The following is a 10,809-nucleotide window of genomic DNA, read 5'->3' as shown; positions in this document are numbered from 1 at the left end:
TTCTTCTAATGTTATTTGCGATAGAAACATATCAAAATGTGATAAGATAGTGTTGAAAGCGATGTAGGGCTTGATTCCGACTTGGTGCCTTTCAAACTGAATGAAATGCATTTGTTTGAAGGAAGAGCATTGGCACCATACCTTTGAATTGGATCATCAAACGGTTTTTCATGTCGTTCAGGAAAAATTGGTGAATGGCTTCGATAGATAAAATACTGAAATGCACTTCCCATAACAGGCAAGGATAGGGGAGTGGTGAAGACGGGGGTAGCAAGCTGAGGAAATGATGATAAAATTGTAGCGTATTATCCCATTGGAGTTTGCAAAATTGTGAAATTTGGTAGGGAGATGGTGTTAGATTGATGAGGCAATGAAATGAATAGGCAAAAAAAGAAGATTGGGAGGATTTTACTGAGACAAGAAGAAAGGGCAAGAAAGCTACGTATGTGGCAGCAGTGATGGCAGAAAGTCTCACGGATTAAGGAAGGTAGCTAAGCTATCACCTATGATCACGCGCCTCTGCTCCAGTCATCCAACATACCCCATCGTGGTCCTTCACCACTTCTTGAAGATGTAGACTGCTTTCCTTAGCTTCACGCAGCAATTCTCTCTCCCTGTATCTGTCTCTCCTGCGGATATTCCACAGGGGAATGGAACTTCCTCCGTGGCCTGCAAAATGGCACAGCATTAGACGAATGAGCAAACTAGAAACAACAAGTTGGCTCCGCGATTGCAATCTTTGTGTGACTTCCGTAAGCCACATAAACTAATAAAGCAACCAAAATTCCGTGGCTATAAAGGATAAGATGGCAAAGATGCAATGGAGAAGACAAAAAATTGTGATGAGAGGAGAAAGGAAGGCAGAGGAAGCGAAAACAAACGAGGGAAGAAATGGACCTTGATGAATGTGCATGCATGTGGCTATGGCGAACCTGAAGTAGAAGCAAACAGGGAAGAAGAAGAGGGCGAGAATTCTTGCAAATCGTTCTCTAGCAACAATCTTTACAGGAGGGGAAGGAAAGAAGAGGGGTAGGGCGTATCTCATGTCTAGCAATAGTGTGTACGCAAAGAAGGAAAGAAACTGGAAGAGAACGAGTTACAAAGGAGACGTTTGGACACTTCTTTGCCATTTGAGGCACGAGGGTTTCTTTCCATTTTAATATTTGTATTTCCAATTGAGATCATGACACGTGGCTCAGCGAGAAGCAAGTATTTCATTTCATGGCACAATGCTAAAGAAGTCTGGCCGAGCTTCACCATGGCTGTGGCTATGGTGCCCTTGCCTTTATCCCCCTTGCCTTTACCCACCTCTTCCCCACTCTCCCTTCGCCTTCCACTTCGCCCCTCACCGCCTCTTCACCTCTCCAGGTCGCGTCCCTCTTCTCTCATCACGTCTCCAACAGCCTCTGCGTCTCACTCCCCCAACGTTGTCCCGCTGTCTTCTCCCCACACGGTCCGCCCCCTCTCTCTCTCTCCCCTTGTTCTATTGGACCATGCCTGCTTGCTTAGCCCGGGCCATCTGATATTACTTCAGCTTCGTGGTATTGAGTACCTCCTTAATCAGATAACACCATGCCAATGCGCAGCGTATAATAAACAAGTCGAGAACACACAAGTTAAGGGAAAGCTGACACCTTAAAACGTTACATCATTAGAAGGCTTGGCAATGCCCCGTGTGTAGCACAGGAATTGGTGCAGGGGATTCACTGGGGACATTGTTCTCTACGATGAGGATGGAAAAAGATCGATACAACGAGAGAGAGAGAGAGAGAGAGAGAGTTACGTCACCTCTTGTAAAATACGTCGCCTGAAGTTGACTAAGAAACTCCACATAGTCAGAAGGCCCCGCACGACATTGCCGATGAGAGAAAAGTTACTAAAGAGCCCATATAGCATTCCTTGCTGCACGTCGAGCAACGACCACCGATGCAAAAGACAGATTTTCCCAATAAACTTAACGGCACTGGCACCTACTGTGTACAGATTGAGTGTGTGTATAAAACCCATTTATTATTAATATTCAATGAACGGCTCTCAGTTTAGTCTCATTAATTCCTCATCGTTTCTACTTTCCACATTTCATTGCGGTATCCACGGCACTGAATTAACATCACTATAATACTGTGTATCTGAAGGGTTCTTATATATCTCTTGGATATAATAATGAAGAAAAGTTTCTGAACACGTTTTCCAGATAATTATCCGATTTGCAGCCTTTTAAGATAATCTCTTTTGTGGGGGTTTGTGTCAACATCTTCAATATAAATAAGCCACCTAAAATTAGGAGATTGTTTTGACGATGGAAGTTTCAGCCATAAATTTGAAAGATTGAGATTATCTTGTGCAAGTCGAATATGCTTCCAGGCGAGCAATTTGATCGTAGATGATGTCGTTATTCATACCCTCTTGATACACAGCTTCTCTGCTCCCCTTGGATGAGGAAATGTTACGAGGGGGAGTTTAAATTAGATGGATTTTCTTATTGGGAAAAAAAGAACGAACCTGGATTTTGCTAATCTGGGGTTCTAGGCCATTGAGAGCATTGTGAACGAGAATTTGGACATTTTAGAGTACAGTTTATTTTATTTCACGTGGTTGTGGTATGTGGGTCGCTACATTCTTGATCTGCACTTTCTTTCAGGCCTTGTCCCTCTCACGTCTTATGCGAGGGGGAGTCCCTTCCCAGTACTAACAGCTTTTAGTATCAAAGCTGGTCTTTGGGCTCGAAATAAGGCAGCTCCCTTCTGGCTGAGGTTGGTGTTCAAGGTTCAGCTCAGTCAACTTCCTAGGTGCACTCTGTAGCACATTTGCCTAGATGACTGCACCATGCTGCTAGACACGATCAGCCCCACAGTCCTACAGCATGGGAGATGCTTTGCGCATGTACGGATGCAGCCTAGCTACTACCCCAAATGCTAAAAGTTTGGCTAAAGGTTGCTTCCCTTTTTCCCAGAAAATTTGGGCAGAGTAACTATTGTCATGGGCTAGACTAGGTGTTAAATTAACAGCCCGTCTATGTGCATTCATCAATCTCAGGCAGCAGTATGCTCAAGTAGATCTGTAAGCTCCGCAGAAAGACTACAGCCCGTGTGCAAGAGTCCATGTTCTCTGTGTTTTTGGTTCCACATGGGTCAGTTACACCAAGGAGCCTAAGATAAAGGCAGCGGGCAAGGGTCAATCTCCTTGTTGAGGGGAGCCTGATACAAAGGGAAGCACTCCTTCCTCTGGGAAAGTGCATTGTCTACACCGTGCTATTGCCAAGCTATGATGTGCCTGTCCTTTTTCCTCCCTGGGCTCGAAGTTGTTTGATCACAGGGGATGCTGTCTAATTTATGCAGTGCCTGCATGTCTTCTCCCAGGTGTCTGAAGAATTGTGCAACATGTAGCCTTGTTGGCAGTTATCCTGGGCAGTATGGTTGAACGCTTATCAGCTTTCTTAACAAAATTTTCTATTTTAAAGAAAGGCTGCAATAGTACTTTTCTCTTGGTTGCCGCTTTTGGCATGCCAGAAATTTAGGGTCTTGGGCTTGTGAAAAAGAAACAGTGTCATGCGGCTCGAGTGGAAACCAAAGTTTCTTGGACCTCCCTAGTTGAAGTGGGGCTTCTTTCAAAAATTGCTTGGATCATTGCTTGTCTTTCCTCCTCTTGGTTCTCCATTGATACTCAACCATCCTTGATGCCGAGCCCCTGGAGCCTTTCAGCTCACTCATTGAATGTTTGCATGTGCAACAATTGCATTCTCTATTGCAGTCTAACACTCCTTCATCCAAGACTTAGTCCCAGTGATGGCATGATTGGTAAGAACATGCATATTAGGAGCACACCTTGTGGTTGGATAGCATGGCAAAAGCTTCTCTGCATGCTCACTCATATGTTTCGGATGTCCCTCAAGTGATGACCATGTTAGATATGCTCAATGCCCCACCCTCCTGGTAACCACCAGTGGTCCAAGGTGCTCAAGTTATAAGGCCCCCATATGAGGAGAAGCCATGTGTGAGCCCCAGACACTGGATGGATCTTGACTTGCATGTCAGATGAGGTCTATCAATGAGACCGTTGATGGTAGAAAGGTGATTGTGTGGGAGTCCCTTATTCTTGCTGGGACCTGGGAGCTAGCTAGTCCCCCTAGTGGGGGTTAGGGGCGAGAGTCCCCAAGGCGACTATATAGGGAATATTCCTTGAATATTCCATGGACGACTAGTTGGTTCCACCAACTAAATTGACTAGTCGGCTCCGATGACTAGGTTGACTAGTCGGTGGAACTAACTACATTGATGTGACTACCGCCCTCATAGCTATAAAGAGACGACCTCCCTAGTCCATTGTATCAGATCAGTTCAGATCAGATCAGATCTTCCAGCAGAGATCTTCCAGCTAGTAGCTCTTCACCCAGTATCTGTCTAGATCGCCATCTAAGCTCCACTGTGGGACTGCACAGGTGGACGAAGCCATCATCTGTACTACATTAGTATTCAAGGAAAATTTTGTTCATCTCCAGTTTGCTGTGTACTCTCTATTCTTTGTTCAGTTTCTGTTCCGTTGCGCCGTGTAATTTAACAGACTAAATGTTGACATTTTAAATTCTTACTACCATTCTTTCCACCCTCCCTCACTCATTCTTTCCACCCTTCCTCACTCACGGATAATGCGTGTGTGCAAGCATGGGAAAAGAGCACCTGTCAACCTATTCTCTTATTGAGAAAGAAGATGTATTAAGGTCTGCAGGAGGCCTCGCGGGCCTATGAGACAAAGTACAAAAGCAAAAGTAACTCATACAAACCACTATGGGCTGAAGCAAAGGGTTTCACTAAGGCCCTTGCTAAAAGCTAAGTGCTAAACTAGTGGGCAAAATAACAAAACAGTATCAGGTGCTCAGAGCTAACACTACTAACAGGCTCCATATAGCAGGAACCCTAGTGGCTCTCTGATGGGATGGGAGGAGCTCTCGTATATTGTCTGTTGAGCTATCTCTCGAGGCAGCAGAGGGCGTGGTCTCCTCGATCTCTATATCCGATGGGCTACGTCAAGGGTGACGCCTCATCTCTAGCGGTCTCCTCTGAGGAGGGCTGAAATAGACCAGTCCTCGATCGTGCGTGCTCTGGCCACTCTCCGTGCCGCAAGTGGAGTGTGCACCTCTCGTCTGGTAGCATTGTGGTAGTGACTCTCATTGCTAATCCATGATGCTTTCTTCTTATCAAGCATAGTTGCACGAAATGGCGTTTCGCCGGCAAGAAATGAAAACGAAAACACTGGGGAAATGGAAACGGCCGAAACGCCTTTTTTGTTTCCCTGTTTTTTGGAAAACCCTAATATCGGGTTTTTTCGCCTTTGTTCGCTGCAGCTTGCTCTCCTGTCTAACCGCCTCCACTCTCCACTCTCCTATCTACTCTCCACTCTCCTACCCTTCACTCCACTCCACTCCTCTCCTACCTACTCTCCACTCTCCTACCCTCCACTCTCCTACGGTCTACGAATCATAGATGTTGAAACTCGAAGCATCATGCATGCTGCATAAGTCATGACTTAATAGGACTACTAACTAGTGACTGAGTAGATGCTAAGTAGCATAATTTGTCACTTTAAGCACGCTGCACTATATTTATAATTGTATTATGTATAAAAAATTAATTTTCACACATAAATTGTACTATATTGCCGTTTCTCGTTTCCCCATTTTGGCTTAGGCTGGAAACTCCATTTCTGCTGTTTCCGTTTCGGTTGGCAACTATGTTATCAAGCTCCTCTCCCTCAGCCTCCTCGACAGCTAACTTAGATGCATAGAAGTCTAACACGTGTGAAAGAAAGAAAGTCTATTAATGTCCACGGGAGACCAAAAGGTCTATGGGACAGGATAAAACCATCTAATACATCAGCTTAGGGAGGGCACATGGCAACTCCTAGAGAGTGCAAAAGCAGCTCTGTTTATTTTAGAATACCTACATCTACTAAAAGCATAGTTGACCATACATTAGTTTAAGACTGAGAGTCTTTTGATTTAGATTTAAATTCTTTGATAATTGTTGTATCTTTACGGTATACTGCCCATTTTCCATCCTTCATTGCAGCTTTAACCTTGGCTAATTCAGTGGCTTTGTCCTTCAATTGAGCCGTGTGAGCTCCTCAGCTATCCATACCTTTGTCCCTTTCAGCTTATATGATTGGCGGAGAAGCTTGGTCCGTAAGTTACGTGATTTGAGCGTGATGATACTATGTCCTCTGGAATGTTTGATGTTAGTTGCTTCTTCCTCATCATCATCAACTTTCCATTCAATGTTGGGCATGGCTGCTTTGACATGGGCTAAAGCTTCACTAAAAGAGTCCTCATCCTTGTACCAGTTTTCAGGGAGTCCTCCTATCCGAATCCTCAATGCGTTGTCATATTTGGCTTCATATTCCTTAATCTCTTCTTGAATATCAGTTTTACTTGCCTTTGACTCAACTTCCACAGTAACTTCCTTCTTAATTGTTTGTACTTCAGTGTGAATGAAGTCTTTAGCTGTAGAGACTAATTGAGGGGTGGGAGGGCAAGCCTTACATGCCTTCACAACTTTATCTATGATTGCCTGCTTGCCAGGCCCTTCAAAAAACTGAAGTTTAGTTGTCACAGATGCCAATTGCATCTTCAAATCTCGTACTTCTTGCTGTAAATAAAATATTTGCTCATGGTGACCAATGATAGGCTGATTTAGACCTCCTTTGTAGTATGTATGCGCATATGGGGAAGGTGTCTTAGCTGCAAATGGAGAGGAGTGTAGTCGATTAACCGTAGTACCTGGAGTATAGGGAGAGGGGATTTTGAGGAGACGCAAGGCCACTTTATATTGGCCATATCTGTATGACCCCCAAGCAAGCGAACCTCCGAATAAGGCAAGGGGTCTCAAGATTAAGTTTGCTGCTGCTACGACCTGGAGAAAGGGGGAGGAAGGCGGCGGCTGCTGCTACTTTGGCTGCTGTTCAACCTGTTGTGTTGCTGCTTGGATGCTTTAGCAAATTGAGGTAGAAGCTGGTGGCTGCTGGAGGTTGTAATAACAAGGGGCCTGGAGAGGGGGGTAAAGGTACCTTAGGTGTAGGATCGTTAAACGAAAGAGAGAGTGCAAGGTACAAAGAGTCGATAGATGAACAGCCGTCACGTCACTAGTGTAGTGTAAAGAAAAGTACGTAGTACTTGTACCTAGACCCTAGGACTAAGTGTCCTAGGTGTCACATAGGACTAAGTGTCCGATGTGGCATAAAAGGCACAAAATAAACTAAGTGCCTATACCTATGCCTACAAGGCACATACCAGGGCTTATAGGGCATCACTAGAACTGGGAGAAGATGGCCTATAAACCCCCCTCCATCGTATGGGCTGAAGTATTCTGGAAACGTCTCAGAATACCTGGTATTTTCTGATCATGGTGGCACATGTTCATCCAAAAGGATATAGCCACCTATGAATGCACAAGGTATGTCAGATCACGTAACAAAGGGAACCAAGTGTAAAGCCTGGCGGAAGACTTCGAACTTAGGATGAGGAAGTGCCTTTGTAAACAGATCTGCTATGTTGTCCTCTGTGGGAAGATAGGACAACTCTATGTCTCCTACTGACAACCGCTCTCGAACATAATGATAGTGAACTTCAATTTGCTTGGTACGCGCATGAAACACTGGGTTACGCGCAATGGCCAAAGCACTCTGGTTGTCAGTGTAGACCATAGTGGAGGATGTCTGGCGAATACCAAGATCTGTAAGTAACTGTCAAAGCCAAACACACTCTACTATAGCGGTGAAAGCTGCCCTGTACTCAGCCTCACAGCTAGATGTGGCAACTGTTGGTTGCTTCTTGCTAAGCCAAGAGATACATGAATTGCCAAGCAAAAAACAATTGCCAGTATGTGACACTCTAGTGTCGGAACATCCTGCCCATTCACTATCCGTGTAAGCATGCATGGTAAGTGAGCCCTGATCACCATAGAAGAGGGCTAAATTCTGAGTCCCTTTGAGATATCTAAATTGTGTACTAGCTGCAATTTCCTTTGTGAGAGTTTTGGACAATTCTTTTGAAAAGGAAACCGATGCATCTTACCCAAAAGACAACCCTCACACACATGTTTGGAAACTGTGTGAGTTTGAGGTACATCATTTGCCATCTGCTAGTTTGAGGTACATCATTTGCCATCTGCTGTGAATGTAGCTTTGCAAGAGCTCTATAATTGAGATGACCCATTCTCTCATGCCAAAGATGAGTTTCAGCAAGCTGTGAATCTGAAATAGCAAATGCTTCAATAGAGAGTACAGCTGAGTGATCATCAAGGTGATAAAGCCCCTTTTTCAAAGTGCCAGTGAGGACTAAGGCATTGTCATCACGAAGATCATATACTAGGCATCTGTATCCATCAAAAATCACTCTGAAACCTGAAGTGGCAGTTGCTGAAATTGAAATCAAGTTGACTTCAATTCCAGGCACAAAGAGAACATTTGTCAAAGTGATAGGATGGCTTGAAATGGATGTGAGCTGCACATCTCCAATTCCTTTTACAGCATAGGAAGCATTATTAGCACATGTGACAGTCTCCCCTCGAGGTGCATCAGCTAAAGAATGAAACAACTGTCTGCAAGATGTGACGTGCTTGGAAGCACCACTATCAAAATACCAAGACTGAGCATTATTAGCAGTGAAAAGTGCATCAACTTTGGAGGGATCAAATGAACAATGGACAGCCCATGCCCAATCATCCTGGAGAGCATGTGCATGTGAAGCATTTGTTGGCTCGTGGGATTCAATTGCATGTGAGGCATTAACTGTCAATCCTGCTTTCTTTTTCTCCGAAGCAATGCGCTTCTTGCATTCTGAAATGTCATGTCCAGGCTTGCGACAATAGTTGCATCTTTTCTTCTTTGACTTATCTGCTGTATTTTTAGATGCATTGGAGGAATTGCCACTGCTATGCGCACATTTAGGCTTGCCCATAGGCTTGGAAGCCTTGCCTCTTCCTGTCTGCTGTGAAGCAAATGCATGATCAGGAATAATGGCTTGTCTATTAGCACGACTTTGCTCTTCTTGCAAAAGCAAAGTAACCAGCTGATCAAAAGAGTAGTGGTCTGGATTACTCATGGCCACTAACCGAAGGGTTGTAGCAAACCCTTGATATGTATCTGGCAGTCCATTCAATGTGGTACTGACAAGCTGAGAATTTGGCACCACCTCATCAATATTGGCAAGTTGTTCCATGAGGTCCTTGACCTTTGTCAGATATGCATCCATAGAATCACCTTCATTCATAGTGACTTCCTGCAACTGTCTTCTTAAAAATGCAACACGTGCCTCATTGTGAATCTGATAAAGAGAAGCCAATTTGTCCCAAGCATCCTTTGCTGTCCTGCAAGACCGGATGTGTGGAATAATGATTCTCTTGCATGATAAAGCAATACAGGAATGTGCATTTGCATCTCTTGCATCCCATCTTGATTGTTCCTGAGTTGGGGGAACAACAGTAGGGGTGCTAGAAGATAAGGCATCAGGTGGAGTACCCTCTATAGAGGGACCAGCAGTAGATGCAACCACTGTAACATTGACTGGCCTCAGATCAACCCCAGAAACAATATTCCAGAAATGCATTGCAACAAGAATATGTTTCATGAGATAAGACCACATCGGATATCATCTTCACGAAGAATGCCAAATAGATCATGATTGTTCCCAGCCATTGCAAATGGGGTACCCTGAAAAAGACCTGAAAATCCAAAAGCCTCAAGGCTATCACTGCAAAGAACTGGCTATCCAAAAATGACAGCAAATATCTGCAAATAAATATTCTGCAAATTTCCAGCCCAAATCAAAGGGCAAATGCAGATTTGACCCTAATGTGACTATGTCAGGAAATGTTCATTGCAAAAAACAGAAAATCTGGCAAAAGCCCCAAATTTAATGAGGGCAAATAGGCCAAAAAGAGGGCAAATGCAGAAAAGCCCCAAATTTTGCTGAAATTTTTGCAAATGTGACCCAATGTATAAAAATCTAACTCAATGTCCTGCAGAAAAGACTCAATGTCCTGCAAAAGTGACTCAATGGTCTCTGATCTGACCCAATGTATTGCAATCAAACAAGAAATTGCAGACCAAATCCCAAATCTCTAGTGTTCTTGCCCCCCTACAGTGCCAATGTGGTGTACAAGGTAGTGATCAATCACCAAAAGGAGATAAGTTTAGGGCACTGCGAAATGCCTCAAACTTCTCACGTGGAAGTGCTTTGGTGAAGATGCCTGCAACATTGTCATGTGTTGACACACAGATCATACTGATCTCCCCTACATGCAACTTCTCTCTGACATAATGATAATGAACCTCAATGTGCTTCGTGCGAGCATGAAACACAGCATTCTTTGCCACTGCTATAGCACTCTGACTATCAGTGAGAATTGGAGAAGGACCCTCCAATATGAGACGAAGATCAGTGAACAAACGTCGCAGCTAAACACACTCAGCTGTCACTCTGAAAGCTGCCTTGTACTCAGCTTCACATGAGGAAGTAGCCACTGTAGATTGCTTCTTGCTCAGCCAAGAAATGCAAGCGTTGCCCAAAAAGAAACAATTACCACTAGTGGACTACCTGGTATCATAGTCTCCAGCCCAATGTGAATCACTAGAAGCATGCATCTGCAAGTCACTCCCCCTGGGAAACATCAAGCCAAAAGACTTTGTGCCTTGCAAATATCTGAAGATGCGTTTTACAGCCTGCCAATGTGTTGTCTTTGGGCTATGAGATACTGCATACTGAATATCGGGGCGTGTATTGCACAAGTAGATGAGGCATCCAACAGCCTCGCTGTA

General features: G+C 44.3%; 1 protein-coding gene across 4 annotated transcripts in view; it reads left to right on the top strand.

Annotated features, from left to right (window-relative positions):
* The first annotated feature begins 1,240 nt into the window (after window positions 1-1,240).
* Window positions 1,241-10,809, top strand: part of LOC147892346 (uncharacterized) — a 125,355-nt gene continuing 115,786 nt past the window's right edge. For 3 of the 4 annotated variants that reach the window (XM_087388406.1, XM_087388404.1, XM_087388405.1), the window contains exon 1: window positions 1,273-1,453. Coding sequence is in view for 1 of the 4 variants with exons in the window: in XM_087388407.1 (XP_087244533.1) it covers window positions 1,259-1,453 (195 nt within the window). In the remaining 3 variants the exon portion in view is untranslated. Of the gene's footprint in view, window positions 1,454-10,809 lie in introns of all 4 variants that reach the window. The other variant, XM_087388407.1, reaches the window with a different exon arrangement.

The sequence above is a fragment of the Dipteris shenzhenensis genome, chromosome 17, assembly GCF_047967505.1.
Source record: "Dipteris shenzhenensis isolate YYH24624 ecotype China chromosome 17, Dip_SZ_1.0, whole genome shotgun sequence".
Classification (NCBI taxonomy): Eukaryota; Viridiplantae; Streptophyta; class Polypodiopsida; order Gleicheniales; family Dipteridaceae; genus Dipteris; species Dipteris shenzhenensis.
The sequence above is the reverse complement of the archived record's forward strand: the minus strand, read 5'-3'. Positions and strand labels throughout refer to the sequence as shown.